Source organism: Lytechinus pictus, chromosome 18 (genome assembly GCF_037042905.1).
Source record: "Lytechinus pictus isolate F3 Inbred chromosome 18, Lp3.0, whole genome shotgun sequence".
Classification (NCBI taxonomy): Eukaryota; Metazoa; Echinodermata; class Echinoidea; order Temnopleuroida; family Toxopneustidae; genus Lytechinus; species Lytechinus pictus.
In genome coordinates this window covers 17,587,637-17,609,973 of record NC_087262.1, presented here as the reverse complement: position 1 = coordinate 17,609,973, position 22,337 = coordinate 17,587,637, and the positions used below count along the sequence as shown (strand labels likewise).

Genomic DNA, 22,337 nt, shown 5'->3' with positions numbered 1-22,337 from the left:
TATTATTATTTCTTTCTTTTATTTTGGTAGTATTTTGAGTTTTATCGTAGCTTTGTTTGCTCGCGTGTTTCCAGTTTGCATGGTACTCAAGTTCTTCAGACCTCAGAAATAAACTGACTTTTGTCGAGAAATAAAAAAACATCTACAAGTAATTGCCCTGCTATAACTCCACTCTGAAATTTTTTGAGAAAAAATATTAGTGTCCTGTCCTAGTGATTTTGGGTCTTGATTATTTCCTCACAAACTCGAGGTATCTCACAAATAAAGTTATCATGAACATATTTGTATGAGTTCAATATATTTATACCATGCAGACTGGTTGAGTACTATTCTTTGCATGATTATTTCAGTTTTTGTATTGGTGTAGTGGTTTGAAAATGGGACACCATTCAAGGGTTTCACATTTTATTGATCCTGAAGAGTGGTTGTAGGCTCTATGCATGCAGATAACTTTTTAACCCACTAGAGACTGAATGTTTTCCATAGATTCCAGCCCATATATATTTATATATTTATATGCCGGCTCAGTCTCCAATTGGTTAATTAAAGTGAAATATTCTCGAAATGTTTATCTGGTTTGGAAAGATATTTAGATATCACTAACTTACATTAAAAGTTAACTTTTATCATCTTGGAGGGTCCATCGGTGTTGAGCATGATATCTGCAAATCCGCTGTGCTATAATTGGCAATTTTTTAATTAGAAATAGGGGTGTTTGTTATGAAGCGACATATGGGATAGCTGTGGACATCGCATGCAAGGTCATCGCCATGGGAATGCAGGGGTCATCTTGAGGAGCATGGTTTATTTTTTACTTCACGGGCGTAGATCGAGATGATAGCTAGTCAAATATATGTTTGCACCAAATGTAGCTGTTGCTTGATGAACATGTGTGCTATATCCTATTTGTTTTTGCATATTTTTTTAATCGGTAATTTCGTTTGCCAATTCATTTGATATACCTCTGTTTTAATGGCCTTTTTCATCAACAAATGTGATAATGTTTAAAAACTAATTTGGGATAATTAAGCACAGATTTAAAATCAGGGCCCTATTCCATAACAGATCACAAGCATGATTTCAGACAATGAATGTTGACTTAACTTCTTAGCCAATCAAATCACTTTAATTGTCGTTGAATATCAATTTGTTGATAACGATCTTTATGAAATGGAGCCCTGTTGAATATTTTGTGCTTTGGTATCAGTGTTGAACTTAAATGAAGTTAAAGTATTAATGCATGCAATGATTTTTTTTTAACCTGCAGTTCTGGTGGTATGATCTTTTAAGCTATTTAATCAGTAGTAATTGGATAGGATTTACGTCAAACTATACTGGAATTATTGTAAACCAATGTTTTTTATGCAATGAGAAATAGCAATGTATGGAACTACATGTATAATAACTAGTAGAACTATAGAAATAGCAATGTATGGAATCATGATAAAGAAAAGCTTTATATCTTTGTGCACATTTCATATTATTTAAATGACAGCATGCCTTCTCTATTATACAAAGTACTATGGCTTGTATCTTAATAATTTCATACATATTTTTATATTTTTTATCAACTTATTTTTCACCATCAGGAGTACAAGATGGAAAAGGGAGAGGTATGAATGAATGTTTGAATGCATGTTGTGATATTCATTTTGAACAAGTACAATTTGAAATTGTTAACTAGCAAATTGATAGTGTCCATAGACTCGAGAAAAGCAAAAACACCCTGAATTGACTCGGACTTTTGATTGCATTACCGTGATTACGGTATCCTCATGAACAAGGGGGAACTTAAAAAAATATTAAAAACAAATATGATTAAAAAATAAAACTGCATGATGTATCTTTGCTGGAAGTCATGGAATTTTTTATTAAAGCACTCTTTAAGAAAATTTCAACCCCCCCCCCCCCCCCCCCCGAGAAAAAAAATAATAAAAAAAAATATATGAAAAATTAATCAATGACATGAACATCAGATTTTTTTGGGAAGATTTTCAGTAGTTTGAATTCAAAATGCGAGTATATTAAAGATTAAAAAAAAAAACTTCATTGGTATAAATAATAATGTACATGTAGGATTGAGGTATTGAATTACTGAAATTTCAAGTATAGAATAAAACAAATCCCCAATTCGCTATGTAGATTGATTGTAAAGAGTTATGTTTTTTTTTTCATTCTCCTTTTAATTGTATACAGATTTATTATGAGATAGTGATGTATAAAGTTGAATAAAATGTTGTCAATCGAATTGTAAATTTACCCAAACATCGTGTTGGTTGTAATCAAAGGAAAACACATCGGCGAAGGTTTGGCAAATATCCATGAAAGAACTGAGTTATGGATGATTGAAGTTATAATATAACTTGTGATATCAAATAAGAGCAGCTATCTCATATGCTATGTGCTATGAAACACATAACATATCATTCTCTCTAAAAATTGGAATGACTTCACCCTTGTAGTTTATATCTCAATTGACAAGTTACATATATGTCAATGTTTTTCATGTCTAGATGTGAAAATGGTTTATAAGTCATTATGAACCATTAATATATGGATATTGCATATAATAATATTAGTAATGATAATAATAATAATAATATTTGATAATAATAATAATGTAACTAATAATAATAATAATCGCTAGAGGGTATTCATTTATCTCGCAATCTACTATGGTCAACAAGGAAATTTGTGATCACTCTCGCAAAAAGTGTTCACTAGCTTACAAGTTCACGAGCTTTCGAGTGCCGCTGCAACTCTTTATCAAGTGACAAAAATTTTCTGATACGATAGTCTATCTAAACTTGTAAGCTATTGAACACTTTTTGCGAGAGTGATCACGAATTTCCTAGAAAGCTAGTGAACACTTTTTGCGAGAAAGATCACGAATTTCCTTGTTGACCATAGTAGATTGCGAGACAAATGAATACCCTTTAGCGATTATTTCATTCCGCAATAATGAACCTATTTAGTAAAAATAATAATGTAACTAATAAAGTGCCAAATTAACTCTGTAGAGTGCTCAAGGCGCACTAAGAGCTAAGAATGTACATATCATATTGGTAACTGCAAACATGTGACTACACAAAATCCATAAGTCTTTTATTCTATGCTGGAATTTTGACAAATCTTCATCAATATGCTTTTTTTTTAAACCAACTTGATTTCAGGGTAATCTTCCCCTTTAAGCCATGTTTGGTTCTAATACATGTATATGATGAATCGTACATGTAATTTAAAGATATATATTTGTTTAACAATTTATGACATCTGACACACCATTGTGTATTTGGTATGAGTCTTACATGTTTTAGTTTGTATTACTCACTAAATACATCTGTATTAATTCTATTTTTCACTTTATTTTGTTGTAGACTCATAGCAGTTTAGAGATTTTATAATCGAAATGAATCTGATTTACTTCCTCAAATTAGCAAGAGTTTCATTTTCAACTCTTAACAGAATTTAGATCTATGTTCATTCAGTTATAATGGTAATAATGATGGTGTGGATTTATAGAGTTCACAACATCCAAAGATGGAACATCATTGTCACCATCCAAAGATACTCATGGGGCTAGCTCAGAACTTTGGAAAGAAAACTGACAGATAATACCAGTTTAATAATACCAATTTACAAGTATGATTATTTATTGCACCCTTCCATATCAGTTCAGATACTTTGTTTTTATTAGATATGCTGCGATAGAATAACAAAATAAAGCACTTAACCTAAGCAGGACTCGGATTCTGGGGTTATGATTTTGTAATTTCATGGTCATATGCAATTTGAGGAGTAGAAAATATTTTGAAATATTCAAGAGAATAGAGTACAAATGATCATTACAGAAATGAAATAAACTGCTCTGGGTTTTCAGTTGTTCTTGCACATACATGTACTCTTGTAATAATGTTTCCTAAAGCTTTACATGTGTAGGATAGGCCATCTTCAAAAGTGATATTACATATATCCTTGATTAAATGTAGTCCCATGTATTGATAAAATTGTGCAGTTTTGTAAAGTTTCCATCATGCTTTCTATATTATATCTTGTAATTCCATTTCACAGCGAGAACAATACACCACCCAGGTAAAACAAAATTGAAAACTGGAGGCACCCTATCCAATAGCACCCTCCCCGTTTTAAACCCTACCATCTTACAATCTTTGGCCATTTTATTTAGCAACATTATCCAAGAGGCAAAGGACCATTGTTTGGCCATTAGTAGATATATAGTTCCATTTGTATTGTTTGATTTATTTCCCTTTATTTTTTTATTTTTTTTTGTAGATTTCATGAGTGAAGTTGAAATTTCATTGTTCATTTATTGTTTTTTTTTTGTCTTGTAGCAACACCTGTCTTATATGTATTTACTGCCTTATGGAAGGAAAAAAGTATTTGGCTGCCATTTGAAATAATCTCAGTCTAAATTTCACAATGAATACCATTGTACTTGTACAACAAAAGATTTGCATCAAACCTGTACAAAATGTTATTCCAACCAATATAATGAAAGTAGCATAATTGACTTGCCAAAAAAAAAAAACTCGTAGAACAAATTTGTGTAAAAGAATTTTTTTTTGAAAAAAATCACTAAAACTTTGTGATTTTTGCATATTTAAGTACCGGTATTTGTAAATGTACAGTCCTTCTTGATTAATTAATAAGTATTAAATAAAAATTATCAGGACAAAGTTCCTAAGGGGATTAAATGTTCATTTACACCCTCAGCACATTCGTGATGCTTCATTTAGTTGTAAAATGTGCTACCCCCACCAGTTATATGTTGAATTTTTGCAGTGTGATTAATTTTAGTTGTTTACTCGCAAAAAGTGCCAGGGTGATTCAAAGTAATGAAAACTGCAATTATCCAGTGGCCCATATGGATTCCCCATGTGTAAGAAGTAAACTTGAAGAACAAATGAAGATTTGATCATTGTTTTCAGGCAACGTCTTTAGACCAAAACCTTCAAATTGATGTTTTGTGATATTGGTATTAGGACAATTAGATCACAACAATTGTCATAAACTCTCTGAAATTTCATATAAAAAATTGGACCCTGTCTTACAAAGAGTTGCAAATGATCCAATCATTTACAACTATGTATGGCCAGCAATGTCAATATCTAAAATGCAAATTTGTTCAAATATTTTCAATTTCAATTCAATTCATTTTATTTCCACAATTCAATAAAAATTACATCAAAATTGTACAAAGTGATTCAAAGAACAATGAATAATACAATACATAGACTTACTTGGTACAAAAACAATCGGATAAACAAAGTATGGAACATTAACAGAATATTAAAAAGTGGAGGGACAAACAAAGGCCCGGGGCCTATCAAGGGCTTGTCCCCAACATATAAAGATAACATATGACTGATTATAAACAAACATAAAGCAAAAAAGTCATTTTTTAGGTATGATGTATATTCATACATTCATCTTTCTTTTGAAGCTTCAGTGTGATTCTCTTTATTTACTAAGGAAATCGTGCAAATTTTCTGCAGAAAATTATGGTATGGATGGATTTCCATACAGTTGAGATTGATTGGATCAATCGTAACTCTTTGTAAGACGGGGCCCTGCTTTCCTTGCTTGTCTTGAAGAGAATTATGAGAACTCTGTCACATTCTTACTGAGAAAGTACAATGGTGTACATTCTTGCAACTTTCAATGGCATGGTTGGGTGTTTGAACCTTGGCCAGGCATTTATCCTGAATTACTACTCCCCACCCGGGTGTAAAAATTCTAGGAAAATATTAAGGACCTGCAAGCTAAATTGCAGCGTAATTGCAATGCCAAAGGTTGTTATGATGCGTAGTTTTACATTATGTTTTCATTATTGATCACCCGGGCATTTGACAAAAATGTGATATCAGTAAATAAGTTTGTGTTTAAAGTCTTGATCTTGTCCTAATATGCATGCCTGTATCAATTTAGTTCAGATAATTAGTTCATCATGAGACATTGTTATTTGGAGTTTTATGAACAATGAATGTCACTCCATATTTTTATTCCTTATTTTTTGTTTCCTCATATCTTTCCTTTTATTTGTCCGGCTCGGCTCAGCAGAAAGAGCAAAAGATGTTCACAAAGGTATCTTGACGACGACCTTTGACCTTTTGGCATGCTTTCAGTTGATTTTACTTGCCATATTGAGATTATTTGAAATGATTTGTTAAAATGATTTGGATGTTTTATTAATGCAACAATAACAACAGTGTTTGGAGTTAAATGAGTATGGGCATGTTTGCACGGTTAATTTGGGATTGAAAGACTACTAATTTCTGGTTTTGCATACTTTATGAAGTAATTTAAAGTGATATGTAAATAAGATCTTCCATAGGTCATCAAAAATGGCCCCAAATTGTTTGATTAGGCTCAAATCAACTGTTAGTATCAAAGCAAGGAATATGTTTCAGATTTGGAAGGAGAGTTATCAGCGGTAGATATGAATGTCTTTTGGGAGAAAGGGAGAGGAGTAATTTATATGCAGCCTATTTTATGAAAAAATCAAGTAGTTTTTAAATTGCTTAGTATTGTAAACTTGGAAAGCATATTTTAGATTACAACTACAGGTATATTAATTTCAAATTTGATAGGTGCAAGCTTACTGGAAAGCTTTCAGTTGAAGGTTTATTTGCTCTTATTTTACTATTTTAAATGCAACATTTTTTGTTTTCATTGCCAAATCTGCAACTTGCTTTCCTCTAACAGAAAGAGTTGTATTCACTCACGAGTATCGAAGAATACCAGGATGGAAGCAAGGTACATGTATAGAAAATAATACCTCTTAGTGTTAATTATTATCATTCTTTTTTATATCAGATTTCTCTTATAATGAAGGGTTAATTGATCTTATTTTTTATACCTATAAACTTTGAAGAATGACATGTTATGAAGTATGAAGAAATCAATAGAGTTGTATCAAAGTTTTACCCAACTGGGGAAGTATGCTTGAAAAAAAAAATGATTTTGTGAAGTTGAAGATTAATTAGTTTTAGTAGTATTAGAAACTCAAAGCTTTTTTTGATGATTGTGATATTTTTCTCTGAAAACAGTTCTCGTTAAAAACCAAGACCAAAGCAAAAAGTGACTTTGACAAGTGGGAAATATATAAGCTACATAGTGTAACAGTGTAAGTTTTATGCATATTCAAAGCTTGACAGCTGAGTATTTTGCTTAAGAAAAATAAAATTTTGCGGGGGATTTGGACCAAAGGCTTCCCAATGCTTTTCACTGGCGTAAAGACTGTGACATCATGCTTTGTTCGAAGCATTGTGATTCCATAGGTTTGTACACAAAAAAGGGTAATTTTTCTGCTTTTCAGATTTTGAATTCATTTTTTTTTTTCAATTTGCAGAAAAACTGACAATGACAATTATTCAGTGCTCAAATGGATGGAAACCTACATCTCTTCATTATATTTTTTTGATGATTTCTTTGTTTGGCTCTTATTGGGCCTAAATTGCTATGTCAGGAAAAGCTGTTACACATAATCTGAATGCAGGTAGAATTGGAAAGCTGTGCCATATAAGCGGGAAATAAAATATGATAAAAGTAGTTAAAAGCTGTAAATTTCATCAATTCAAGCTTGCTGGAAACGATATTTATGATATCTCTACGTGATAGAAGTGAAAAAAATAAAATGCGAAATCTCAAAAGCGGAAAATCACACAGTTTTTCAGTGTACAACTCTAGGGAATCACCACGCTTCTAACACAACATGACGTCACGGTTTTGAGGCGGGTGAAATCACGTACAAAAGATCCTATTTTAGAAGCCCAATAATTAGAGCTGTTCTTATGCAAAATACTCTGCTGCTAAGCGGCGAAAATGCATAAAGCTTGAATTTCTGTGTTAAGTAGTTTATAAATTCCTGATTTGTCAGTTTCAGTTTTGGTTCCGGTCTGGGTATTTAAAGAGCCCCCTGTACACTACATGTACTTTAAATCACAGAGACTAATTTAATCGTTCTTCGTATTGAATTATATGAATGTGTTGATTACAGCTAATTTCATTGTTATAACACAGATAGTAACCCTGAAAAATTAGGCAATTGTGTTGGTCAGTTGATATGTATACGCTGAATAAACCATTTAGAGTGATTTTTCCATTTTTTATGTTCATCTGGAATTGTTGATAATTATATTTTAAAAGATAAGAGTCAGAGATTCAAATGTATAGTTGTGATAAATATATTCCTTGATTGATTATATTCTATGATGCTTTATGGATATAATGTGAATATTCATGTAGTATTCATGAATCTAATTTACTTATTTTTCCTTTTTCTGATTTTACTTCATTCATTACCATGATGGAAATTTCTTCGTAACATTTACAATAACAGGTATTTAAGTGTAAACCTGTTAAATACATGTATATATTCTTATTTATAAATGTATATGTAAAGAAATTAGTAAGTGGTATATATTCCTATTGTTGCTTCTGTCTGAATGAAATGCTCATTATTTCTAGAAGTCTACAAATAGATGGTTCTAATTGTAGATATGCTCTTATGTCGATGAATTTGAAGAAAATGTTTACTTTGTATATATTTGTTTGATGTAGATGTAACAATAGTATTAATTTGTAACATGTTCTTGCATGTGTTAATTTGGTTTCTACATTGATTTACGGTTTATTGGATTATATTTTCTTTTTTTTTTATTATCCTGGGGTAGTTGAATGATTTTATCCTAAATTATTTGGAATGGTGGCAATGGCATGTGTGTCAACTTTGCATGTTGTGTCCATTTCCCGTTTGTAGATAAAAAATGTTCTTCATTTCATGCTCAATGCTCAATGATAGCAATATATAATTTTTACACCAACCTGTAAAGAATATCTTTATATAGTTAAGAGAGAAACCATAGTAATGATTTAAAACTTTAAAGTGAACTTTTCCACTTTTTTTTAAAGATGGAAACAAAATATAAATATTTGTATTATTGTAATGACTTGAATATCGCCAACTCAATTGTGACTGGATATTTTTTTTTAAGTCAACCCTGTACAATTTGTTTTTAATTGCATCTGTTTTAACTTTCGTTGTCTTTGTTAGAACAATGGTGTTTTGTCCTTTCTATTATAGTAGTCATTTATTTAGAGTTGATATTTATTTTTTTGTTTGATTATGTTGTATTGTATGCAAGATATAAAGTAGTATCAATGTGTTTTAAATAGGGAATTGGAGATTTTTTTTTCTTCTAAACACGATGATGTAAAACAATGAGAAAATGAATGCAATAGTAAAATACATCTAGGCTCGGGGTGCAGTACTGACATGTACATTCACTTTTTATTCAAAGACAATTCCATGATAATTGCTCCAATGAAAATGGCTCTAATTTTAAAATCTGCACATTAAGGCAGCCAAAATATAATTCACCTTTACCTCAAACCCAACACAATCCCTCATGGCTATCACATTTGTTGATTTGGGGATGTGGTGTAATGTTGGTGTTGGAAGCACAATGTGATCGTCTTCCCACACTTCCAACACCTTATTTTATGAAAATGATCCAGATCACATCATTGAGTGAGATTCATCCCAGGGGGCCATTTCATAAAGCTGTTCGTAAGTTAAGAGTGACTTTAAGACGACTGGTGATCCTTTTTTTCGCGCTTAATAATCACCATGAACATCAAATGGTGAATATCATTTACCACAAGAAAGGATCACCAGTCATTCTTAAAGTCACTCTTAACTTACGAACAGCTTTATGATATGAAGCACCCATCTGGAACAGCTTGATTTCAAGTTTGGTGCTGTGCTAATGTAAACATTGATTTAGCACCAACACCAGAAGGTCAGCACCAAACTTAAAATCGCCCGATCAGAAAGAAAAAGCCCATACCCCAATCTCTTTTACCCTTCGCCTTCAGAGTAATGACGCAGTCACATGCCCCCCTAGGGCGAGTCGAAAACAGCCATTTTATTCATGAATATTAAAACCACCTATATGTAGCTGACCAGTACAAAAAATGTTAAAAAGGCTGTTTTCATCTTGCCGTACCGCCGCCGTAGGGGAAATGTGACTGCACCATAAATAAGGGAGCAATTTCCCTGAGAGCAAATTGCAGACCACACATATTTAACACCATTGCCTACTGAATTCTGTAATTCCCATAGGCTTTGGACAGGGACTACCCAGTTTCAGTACGCAACCGGTTAAGGGGTTGATTTTTTTTTCTGTTTGCACATTTAAAGGCAGTGTATTGTCAGTATTAATTCTTTTATTCCTTGATTTTCTTTGTTTTATCTAGGAACAAGATGGAGTTCCAAGCAATATCAACTTCGCATCAATCAAACTACGCAAGAAGTACACATTCCTCCAAGACCCCTCAATGAGTGAGTTAACCCCTTGACTACCCAATTATTCCATTTCTATAGGCTTTGTAAGTGTACATCCAGTTCCAGTAGGCAATGGTTTAATCTGTTTTGACTACCAAATTATTCAATTCCAATAGGAGTTGTGAAGGTAACACTTGGGCCACGTGTTACAAAGAGTTGTGATTGATCTGATCAACCTCAACTATGGAAAGCCAGCAACGCCTACATCTAAAATGCATTTTAGTTCAATATGTTTTCTAGGTATGATGTATATTCATAAATTCATAGTTTTCTTGACAATTTGGTGTGTTCGCCTTTGTTTACAAAGGACATTTGCAGATTTCCTGTAGAAAAAATGACACTGATGGATATCCATAGAGTTACGATTAATTGGATTAATCGTAACTCTTTGTAAGACTGGGCCACGCAGTGGGTTAAGCAGTTTGAATCACTCCAGTTTCAAAACTTGCGCCAGCAAAAAAGTACAAGGATCTATTTCATAAAGAGTTATAACTATTGTAACTATGTCATTATGCCAGTTACCATGGTAACAGGGCCCAGCACCCATGGTTGTTTGCAGAATGGCAAGGAAACAATGGTTGAAACTTTAATACACCCTGGCCGTCCACTGAACTCTAATTTTGAAATGTTTAGGAAGTACCGAACTCACTTGCTGTCGTGTTATGTTTGTACCTGCAGGTCCGAAGAGCGCCCACCAGAGAGCCGAAATCAGGTTGTGGGACGTAGCCAACCAGGTAGGAGATCAATGGCAGGACCTTGGCCGTGAGTTAGGTCTTAACGAGAGAGAACTCAAGGCCATTGAGAGGGAGAATGACGACAGACCAGAACAGGCCTTTGTTATGCTCCACAATTGGGCGGAGCAAGAAGGCAAAGATGCAACAAGTACGTTTGGATGAAGCCTCCAAATTTTCTTACTATTCTTTATTTCGATAATGACCATCTGAAATTTCCCGAAGACAGCTAGAAATAATCTATTCCCAGGCCCACTATTATTATTTCCCTGGCTTCAGCTCAAGACAGCCGTTTCCAGCGCTTAGTGCATTCAAGGAAATAATTCTGCCGGGTACCCATTCACCTCACCTGGGTCGAGTACATAACACATAACTGGTAGGGGGTAGCATATGTTACAATAATAAATGAAGCTGTTCCCTCTGATTGAAAGATGAGAGTCGTAACCACTATACCTAAATTCCCCACAAGGGAACAAACCAACTTATATAGAGCATGAACCCACTTTGCAGAATGCTCAAGGGGCTGTTGTCAATATGACCCTGGCTTTAGCCTGACGGGCCATCCTGTGGCACACAAGCATTTCAAGAATTCCCGGTACCCATTTGAACCTAGACAACAATGACCTTTATCAGTACTACTCTGAGGAAAGTAGATGAGCGTAGTGACCTGTATGAAGACTAATGTATATTTGTTTGCCCTTATGTCTGCAAGCAAAAAATCAATGATTTAAATGTCTTTTATATCGATTGATATTGTCCCGAATATACACAAGCCCTTATTTCCATAATAAAATTTCGATTAATTTCAATTGTTTCTCTCAGGTGAGAAACTAGAAGAAGCACTCAGGAGTATCGGTAGGGGAGACATCATCGACCGTTGCCTAGGCAAATATGTTAGTCTAGATGTTTCAGCCCAACCAGATGACGATTCAGATATGATGAGAGACATTCAGATGGCTCTCGACCAATCAGGTGAGTGCCTTTGAAATCTCTCCTTTGGCCGAAAGACTTCCATTTGAATGCAGCTTCAACAATTGATGGTTAATCTTAAATACGCCTTTCTGATTGGTTGAAATCTAATCGTGTCTGATTGCCACTGAGAATAGCACTATTATCATTTATTGACTTAAAACCGGTCATGCAGAGGAGCCATCCCTTCTCTTGAAAAGATAAGTAATGTTTCACGTGCTGCTGAAGATATTTTTTACAAGCTATTTTCTTTTATTTCTCCTATACCCCTGTTCATATTCGTTCCAAATTATACTCTTGTGAATTTATAGAAAATGATAGCAATTATCATTTTCCATTGTCCAAATTTCAATTTGACATCCTCTGAATGCAGTTAGTAAATTTTTTTGGTCCTGCTTCTTTGTTTTCCAGATCGCCTAGGAAACGACCTTGATGCCTTCTCACCTCAAGGTCAAGCAGACATCACGCTAGAGTTCTCTGGGGTAATTTCCATAAAATTTGCATATCTGTGATGAATATTCATGTGGAGTCCGATGAGTTGTTGAGTGTGTGTGTTTTCTTTGTATTGACCCGTCATGTTTTGTCTGTTTGTATCCTGTTGTCTTTTTGTTTGTTTCATTGCTGATGTTTTCTTTTGAGTGCTTATTTGTTGGTATTTTGCTGTTTTTGATTATTTCAATTGATTTCTAAAAGAGGAAAGAAAACGAGGAAAGCAAGAGAGAGAGTAAAAGAGTTTGATCTGAGATGTTTAAGAGTTGCATTAGGATTGTGAATGTGTTTGTCAGTCGGCTGTTTTTGTAATGCCATCCCGAAAAAACAAAGAAAAGAAAGCTCCCATATTAATGCTGCACCATGGAAGAAGATGAGTTTACACTTCTTAGGCAAATGTAATTCTCTTCGGCCTTCTGCTATCACACATTAATTTTTTATTCAATTATTTTGATCAGGGTGAGAGTGTACTTAGCTGTTCAGTCTTCTATGTCGAGACATTTTTTTTTTGAGGGATATGAATTTATTTTAATGGTGTTGATGTGTGTGAAACAACAAGGAGAGGTGTGATCCAGTGTGTATAATTTCTGAGTTATGAGAGTAATATATGGGAATAAATGAGAATGCTGAACATGAATAAAAACTTGAAATAAGTATTGTTCCTTTGAAAAAGAAATGAAATATTCCCTCAAAAGATCCTGCTCCACCTACTTCACTGCTCCTTCTTTGTACCATTCATTCCGTCAATCTCTCATTCTCAAACTCAAGTTTGTTTATTTGTATTCATCTGAAAACGTAGAAGAAAATCATGGCTTCATCATATTATTTTTATCCATATGCCACTGTTTTTTCTTCTGAAGTTAGTACACCTGAGCTTCCAAGGTGTACATTATTTTGTCCTTAAGTATTGTTTATTTATTCTTGATTATTATTTATTTTTTAATTTTAAGTTTGCTCCTTCAGTCCCACCCATAGCTATCTGTGTCCTGCTATCACCCAATATTTTCTAACTGAAAACTTACTCCACAGCGATGTAAAGGGGATTATGAATCTCTCACTTTCAGCCAGAAGATCTCTACAGGCCCTGAAGAAGCATGGCACCACAACCACGCTTGAATAGTTCAATTGACAATTTTGCTTTGTGTTTCACCATCTAAGACACTGTAGCATGCATTTTTGTCTCACCTGCATAGCAGAGTGAGACTATAGGCGCCGCTTTTCCGACGGCGGCGGCGACGGCGGCGGCGGCGTCAACACCAAATCTTAACCTGAGGTTAAGTTTTTGAAATGACAGCATAACTTAGAAAGTATATGGACCTAGTTCATGAAACTTGGCCATAAGGTTAATCAAGTATTACTGAACATCCTGCCTGAGTTTCATGTCACATGACCAAGGTCAAAGGTCATTTAGGGTCAATGAACTTAGACCATGTTGGGGGAATCAACATCAAAATCTTAACCTAAGGTTAAGTTTTTGAAATGTCATCATAACTTAGAAAATATATGGACCTAGTTCATGAAACTTATACATAAGGTTAATCAAGTATCACTGAACATCCTGCATGAGTTTCACATCACATGACCAAGGTCAAAGGTCATTTAGGGTCAATGAACTTTGGCCGAATTGGGGGTATCTGTTGAATTACCATCATAACTTTGAAAGTTTATGGATCTGATTCATGAAACTTGGACATAATAGTAATCAAGTATTACTGAACATCCTGTGCAAGTTTCAGGTCACATGATCAAGGTCAAAGGTCATTTAGGGTCAATGAACTTTGGCCAAATTGGGGTATTTGTTGAATTACAGCCATAAATTTGAAAGTGTGTTGGTCTAGTTCATAAAACTTGGACATAATAGTAATCAAGTATCACTGAACATCCTGTGCGAGTTTCAGGTCACATGATCAAGGTCAAAGGTCATGTAAGGTCAAAGAACTTTGGCCACGTTGGGGGTATTTGTTGAATTGCCATCATATCTCTATAAGTGTATTGGTCTAGTTCATAAAACGTGGAAATAAGAGTAACCAAGTATCACTGAACATCTTGTGCGAGTTATAGTAGTTTTCAAAATCAGCACTGCTGCTATATTGAATCGCGTGATGCAGGTGAGATGGCCAGAGGCATTCCACTTGTTGTTTAAAACGGATACTGCTTCCCCCCCCCCTTTTTTTTTTCCTCATCCATATTTTTGTCTAAACTGTTTCAAGTGACGCATTGTGTTATTTATTTCACCTTTGCCTTTTGAGAGTTATGCATGTTTTTTTTTTAAATGAAGCACCCTAGAATGCAGATAGGTGTACAAAGCTCTTTAGCTCTGAATAATCCAACCATTTTTTGCAGTATTTGGAGCACACGGCCTCGCATCACCTGCTAAAGTTTACACATTGATGAAGAAAATTCATGTCAGCTCATATTCCCTTGGCTTATGATTTCTCACTGTTTGATTATTTGCCTTCTTCGCTTTTTGTTCCATCCATAATTAGACTTTGCATGAATCTTTATTTCACTATATTTTCCATAACCCTTTCCATCTGTTTCATTTTAGCGAAATCTCCAATCCCTGCATCTTTCAAACAAGCCCTATGCTTATTTAGAATATTAGCTTGCTTTTATAATCTTTATTACAAATTTATTTAAGTTTTAAAGACTTTTATTCATTCATTTCATTATTTATGTTTTCATTTATTCATTTTTTAACTAACCCCACTAATTGAAATTTGATGTGATTCTGAACGATGCTCCGTTTTTACATTAAAAAAAAAAAATGGAATCCCAAACTGCGCTTCGCACCGTTCGTTGGTTCATTCCTACATGCTGCACTGTGTTAAAGGATCAAGGGGAATTAAACACTGCCTACAGTCATGCATTCAAGGTATGCATGTTTATCAGATGATCAGTGTAATATCCTTCCTACACTATTAACACCTGAGCTATGACCCCTCTGACCTTTGACCTCCGTGGAAGTTCTGCTTGCTCGGTGTGGTTGGCGGAGTCTTTTATATACGTTTGTTGGCAATGTAATGGTGGGCAGATGGATATGTTTCCGGATCGATGTTTGTAGTGGCCACAGTGTGTTTGAATATGCTTTATCAGAAGAAGAAAAAAAAGATAGTATCGCCCAATTTCATCTCCTTTTCCATTTTTAAAAATCATTGTTGTATACTTCATTTGGAAGTGAAGGTGTGCCTCATACCTTTAGTATAGTTTCTTTTATTTATTTCACCCTTTTTTCTTCATCTCACTCTTTCTCTGTGTCTCCTTCTTTAAATATATCTAGCTTTCTTTTTTCTTTTTTTTCTTCCAATTTATCGTTCTTTCTTTGATTCATTGTTTCTTTACTCCTATTTTTCTTTCCCTTCGTCTCTCTTTCTCTCCCCCTCTGCTTAAACTTATCTGCAAATTTAACTGTTTAACTCACAGTGAATTAACAATAGATTTAATATATAGATCACCAAGGAGATAATGGTAATACCATTGAATATTAATTTCATTAATTAAATTAAATATAAATTAATTATAAATATCAGTCTCTGACTTTCAGGATTGTTAGGTCATTTCAAGATCCCAGACATATAAAGAAGATTATTGTATTTTGAAGAAGAATAGATGCTTTCTAGGCCCCCTTTTTTCCAGAATTGGGAAGGAGTACAAATGGAATAGAAATATATATCACTAAAACTTTGAATAGTTTTGTCTTATGACATATGTATTCATATGTCTAATTTTATCATTAATTTTCTTTTTGTTCATATGAACATAAACTGCTGAATATGATGATTTAAAGGATATTGTTTTCTCACATTTTATTCTGTGAAAAAAATTATAAAAAGTTTGAAATTGAAACTAAATCATTGTTATTTATGTGATTCAAAGTAAATTTTTAATAGGAAATTTTGAATGAAGAAACTGATAAACGCAGCACTGATTACCCAGGCTTTAGCAGAGCAGTAGTTTTCATTCTCTTCACGTTTTAGGAATATATCATATTAAGGTACACACCAGGTTATGTCACACATATGAATTAAAGTGAAATTATTTGAATTGAAGAGTGATGCGATTTCCAACTAATTTGACTATCCAAGAGATGTCAATTCTTTGTGTCATTGATTGACTAAATATTGATTACAAAACATGCACTGAGATTTTTTCACAGTTATGCTTGCATGAAAAAGAAGACACCCCCACTCCCTCTCCAAAGGAAAAAAAAAGTAAAAGAAAAGGCCTGCCTGTTTTTATTAATGCTTAACGTGAGAGTTTGATTTGTGTTAGGATTGTGGATTTTTGAGAAATGAGACTTTACCATTTATGGCACAGAATGATCGAGATTGGAAATGTGTACTGTTATTTTCCAGGCGTTGGGAAAATTTATAATATACTTTTGCGTGTTGAATTAGAATTGAATACAAAAATCAGGTGAAACTATGGCATATTAACTCCAACAGTCTGTGTTGCACCTGTAGAATGTGTAATTCCTGCGCATCAAGGTCAAAAATTAAACTATGTGTCATATTTTTTGGATTGTATTATATATTTTGTACATTAGCTCCACATATTTTTTTTTGTGTACAGTGGGTGTATGTGTAAAGTTAAAGAAACTGAATTTCAATGTCAATTACAGCGGCATCCTTAACACATTATTATTTTCTCTTCTCTCTTCCTCTTCTTTTTTGTTTATTCTCCTTTCTACAAACCTTAATGCTTCATTTCCATGGTAACACAGGGGCAACAAACACCTGATATTCTTCAAAGTACATTAGAGGTATTCAACAAGTCCATAAGATTTACATTATTGACTATGTAACTTTATGCAAAGTAATAAATTACCCCAAAACAATTTTATAAAATTCACTGATTCCCCAATTTTAGAAGTATTTCCTCAAAAGACTGTAATAAAAATATAGGCCTCTTTGATGAAGTTTTCAAACCAATATCTAAATGATAGAAATCAAATAAGTAGGCGGTATTTATGTAGGGATGTGCACTGAGAAATATGTGTTCATTCTTGTGATAATTTCAACAATTATTTCATTTTATCCGTTTTAATTTTTACATTTTGATTATTTCATTATTCCTCAAATTGGCTGTCTAGCAAAGTTAGGAGTACATGTAACACACACACACAAAAAAAAAAATAATGAAGAAATACATACAGGTGATTTCCTGAACAAAATATCTTGATCTTTAAGTGTTCAAAAGTTATATTCCTCAGAGTGTATTGATATTCATATTTTTCAATAAAAAAAACACCTCTGATGTATTTCAATTTAATATGTAATTCCCTCATTTCCCCAACAAAAGACTGATACAATTTCTTTGCCTCCTTTCCAATGCTCTCTCATCTGACTCACATAGGAGCAAGCTCGTCAAGAAGTTACAGATAGATTAATCAAGGTACTTCTCCATTCCATTTGAAACAAAGATTTTTTTTTAAAATCATGGACAAAACCTTTTCTAAAGGATAAAATCCTTGTCCAAACTTCTTGTAGCTAGACTTTGTGTTTTGTTAAGTAAAATAATGATTAAAAGAATTTGCCTGGGCTAACTTTAAATCTTGAAAATTTCTCTGAATCAATTTTATTTTTATTCTTATTTATTATTCCAGACGATTTTGTGATAAACCAACTCATCGGATCCTGAATTTATTTAGGGGGTTTAGAAAATGTTTAGGAAATTACATTCTTTCTTTTTTTTATAAAGAAGACAGTTTTTTAATTTTCCATCATGGGAAAAATTTATTATGACACGTTACAAGTCGCAGTTTTGTTTATTCCATTGTATTAGAATTTTCTTTTCTCTTCCTTTTATTTCTTTCCTTCTTTCCAAAAACTCCCTCCGCTCAGGAGTTGAAAGAAGAAGCTATCGAGGCCAGTTCCTCCGAGGTACATGCATATTCATGATCCCAAATCCCAATTAACATATGTGGCCACACCCATTTTTTTGCTGATCAATATTTTTCATGAGCTTTTGTCATTGGTTGGTTGATTGTTAATAGGAGAATGCATGTTGCAGTCGATTGATTGAAATTAAGTTCTTTGTGAGCAATGTGTTGACTCTGTTTGGAATCCTTGTCCCCACTTCCATCTTACTTCAATCTGTTCCTTCATTCAAATATCCAAGTTGCTTTTGTAAATTTCTTTCTCTCTTGCACATACAGTTGATGTTACGCATTTCAATTTTGAATTATGCAAATGCATTATTATTCCAATGCCTTTGTTTCTGTGTTTCAAGATCTCTCTTTAATCTACAGCAAATTGTGCAGTATCTTCTTCTGCGTCTTCTTCTTGTTTTGCTGAAATTTAAATTTTTCCTTTTTTCTTTTTTTGGCCAGCAATTTCCAACATTTATTACCCAGGAAGGGAAACAATATTATTCACATTTGAAATCATGTAGTAAAACTAATCCATCAAAAAATACTAACCATTTTAAAAAGATATAACAACATGTTTATATGTAATTCATTAATTTGTGTCATATAATATCTAGACAACCTTTAGACTGAAAAATTATGATTACCCCTCATCATATTCATAATTCAATGAATTAATATTCCTCAATGTTTTACTATTGGAATGGCTCTGACCCAGTTCAAATAAAAAGTTGTCAAAATTTTGTTATGATCAATTTAACTTTCGCCAGCACAACCTGGGCATGTTGATATTGTCTGTTCAAGTGTGAAGCTGTATGCTCCAGTTGAACCCAGTTTAAACCAGTCCACACCAGTTCATATCAGTCCAGGCTGGATTGAACTGGTCTTATTGTTATTTATGCATGGTGTGTGTGACCTGCCTGCACTGCTCAGCTAAGGAAAGAAAAAAGTTCATAGTTCAAAGTTCGTGTTCCAGAAATATCAAACCTTAAATGTGCCTAGCTGTCGTCCCAGTTATTAGAAAGTGGTGAGTGTACTATTTTGTGTCCTCTTTAGTAGTATTTATGATTAAAAAGAAAATCAACTCTACGATCATGTTAGTTCTAATTAGTTGATGTCAGAATTACAAAGACTTTTGAAAATCAACTTATGGATACTTTCCAACCCATTTGCAGATTGGCCAATTTCCCAATTTTCTGAAAATAGTCACGTTGTCTCTTGAGTTTGTGTCCTTGTCTTAAAATACAAATCGTCAATAGTATACAGGAAATATTGTTGGGAACATAAGTATTTCTAACCTTAAAGAATATTAGCGCAAATATATTTGCAATCTTGGTTAGCAGCTACTGTGCCTTGGTAATGGTTGCGTCATCATGATCTAATAAGGGATTTTTCAAAGGTCTTTGTAATGGCATCTATTGGATATTACAGGAAGATATTAAGAGCTAATTCATCCGATTTCATTGCCAAAATAAAACAAATGTCTTTCTTCTGAAAAAAATCTTTTTATTATTGCTTAGCCATTTTAGGCCTAGTTGGCTGATTGATTATTCATAAATTTCCATTTCCATTTTGGCATGAAAACTTTAAAATTTTAGTGAAAACAAATTTTCCTAGTTTCTGGCTACACGATCCTACGTTGTTTGATCAAACTGCAGGCTAAATGTTTTGTTTTTATTCCTTCTTGTACAATATTACTGTAGTAAACAAATGCATGCTGAATACTAGCCAATTGTTTTATCACGTATTAAATTTTTTTAATCTTCCAAGATAATGACAATTATAATTATTCACCTGCAGTATACCTTACTATTGAAGTTTCCTCTTTGCAATATTGCACATCCGTTTTTCAATGTATTTCAAAATAATATCAAATTTTGCCAAAATCATGCTCAACATCGATGCAGCCTAATTATGTTTTTTTTTAAAGAATATTCATTTTGTGTGTGCATGGTTGTTTATACCTTCTTGCATGATTAATTTGTGTATTAGTGTAATATGTTCCCCAATTGTTCCTCTCAATAGATCTCTTTAATTTGTGTAATAATAGTGCTCTTCTTAATTTCATATAGATATTATGTTTCGAACAAAACATCCGTCATTTGTATTTTTCTGATGTTGATAAGAGTATACATGTATAACTAGAGATGAAACCTTTTGAAACTGACTTCAAAAAGTTGATGTCATAGCAGACCGCTGTTTGTTAATAAATCAAAAAAGAAAAATATCTTCATATTTAAACAATACCACACGAGTTGGTGTCAGTATATTTCACATTTTCAAGGGGCACTAGCTTAAATGATCTTGGACCTAGCACTTAGTGGGCTGATAAAAGATGTTTTTACAAAAAGTCTGATAATAAACTATCTGAACAAAAAAAAATTCTTTATAGCATGTCAAATTACAGATAATTAAAAGAACCTCTCTTTCATAGTAAGGAATCTATATCCATCATTTGAATAAACTGCATGTTGAAAGCAGCATTTCAAGATTTATTCATTTTTTTGCTAACAGGATGTGCAAGAATCAGCAGCTGTAGCCGAATTCTATGAGGTAAAGGTTTATTTCTGCACTTTCTTTCAATAAAAAATATATAATTATATAACCCCTATCATTTCTATTCTTTCTTATGCATCATTTTATGCCTGGTCAGTTACTTTTCTTTTTCAATTTTCCTTTTTCAAGTTTGCAGTGTCATCAATTACTTTTATTTATTTTTTTTCCTGTTTTGAAACTTGATTTCTTCATTAATCATAGTCTAAGGAAGGCCTTTCAATGTTTGAATTCTTTAACAGTTTACATCATACTGATTTAATCTTTTTTATTTGTTTATTCTTATAATACAATTATACAATTGCATTTATATAAGTATGATAACACATGTCGTGGAACCTATACTCAAGATGCCATCTAAAAATATTTTTTATAAAGGCAGGTGGGGAGGGGGATTTTCATCAAGTCAAGAACGAATGTCAATTTTTTTTAGGGGGGGGGGGAATTAATCCTTACATATTAAACTTTAAATCATATCTTTCTACCACATTGATTTTCCATTTTATTTCTTCAGGACTTGATTTAGTTATAAAATATTACATGATTAGTCTTTGAGGCCTACTCAGATAATTGCTCAGAGACATTTTGCCATTTGCCTTTGAAACCAAAAACTGTGCATTGAAACCGTCGGAGAATATGTAGTGTCAATATCAAATTGGCTTCCAAAAAGCACAGATGAGACACACAAAAAACCTGTTAAAATATGCCAGTCCATGATTTTATTTGGGAAAGAGTAAAATAATGACAAGTTCTAAATAATTCAAACATAATATCTGTGTCATCATATCCTCTATGATTTAAAACTTCATTTGCCCTGATTCATCCTTTCATTTGAAGTAGAATTCAATTTTATTATCATTTTTCTTTCTTGTGATGTTTCTTCGCACTATGCATAGAGATAATCATTTTAATATTTCATAATTCTTTCTGTGATCATGTGATGTATTTATCATGTGATATTAAATTGATGATGTGACCTACATTTATTCATTCCTTTTCCCTCTCTGTAAAATACACCAATCTGACCTCGGGTTGGTTTTTTTCCCCTGTGTGAACTTTCCTGACACTGTTGTTTGGCATTAAGCTGTAATAACTTGCACATACCTTTTTTTTTGTCATGTTGATTCTGCCATGCCTTGGCTCTGTTTACATGCATGAGAAGATTTATTTTATTGTGTTTCTCCTCCTCCTCCTCCTCCCTCCCTCATCGTTAGGAGATCAAAGAAGAGATACTTGAGAAACATGAAGAAGAGAGAAGAGAGCTGCACTTTGAACCCTCGTTTGGAACGCTGGAAGAAACGAAAGAGGTAATCATTGAGCGCCACTTCCTCAGGTTGTCCTCATCGACCCTTACGCT

General features: G+C 33.3%; 1 protein-coding gene across 50 annotated transcripts in view; it reads left to right on the top strand.

Annotated features, from left to right (window-relative positions):
* LOC129281864 (ankyrin-2-like) overlaps nucleotides 1–22,337 on the top strand; it is a 117,718-nt gene that overhangs the window by 59,395 nt on the left and 35,986 nt on the right. For 7 of the 50 annotated variants that reach the window (XM_064112834.1, XM_064112819.1, XM_064112833.1 and 4 more), the window contains 12 exons: nucleotides 1,590–1,613; nucleotides 6,079–6,105; nucleotides 6,727–6,777; nucleotides 10,282–10,366; nucleotides 11,048–11,251; nucleotides 11,923–12,072; nucleotides 12,481–12,551; nucleotides 17,282–17,320; nucleotides 17,914–17,952; nucleotides 18,402–18,440; nucleotides 20,942–20,980; nucleotides 22,195–22,287. In XM_064112834.1, the coding sequence (XP_063968904.1) occupies nucleotides 1,590–1,613; nucleotides 6,079–6,105; nucleotides 6,727–6,777; nucleotides 10,282–10,366; nucleotides 11,048–11,251; nucleotides 11,923–12,072; nucleotides 12,481–12,551; nucleotides 17,282–17,320; nucleotides 17,914–17,952; nucleotides 18,402–18,440; nucleotides 20,942–20,980; nucleotides 22,195–22,287 (861 nt within the window). Of the gene's footprint in view, nucleotides 1–1,589; nucleotides 1,614–4,071; nucleotides 4,093–6,078; nucleotides 6,106–6,726; nucleotides 6,778–10,281; nucleotides 10,367–11,047; nucleotides 11,252–11,922; nucleotides 12,073–12,480; nucleotides 12,552–15,391; nucleotides 15,434–17,281; nucleotides 17,321–17,913; nucleotides 17,953–18,401; nucleotides 18,441–20,941; nucleotides 20,981–22,194; nucleotides 22,288–22,337 lie in introns of all 50 variants that reach the window. The other 43 variants (XM_064112825.1, XM_064112820.1, XM_064112838.1 and 40 more) reach the window with 24 other exon arrangements.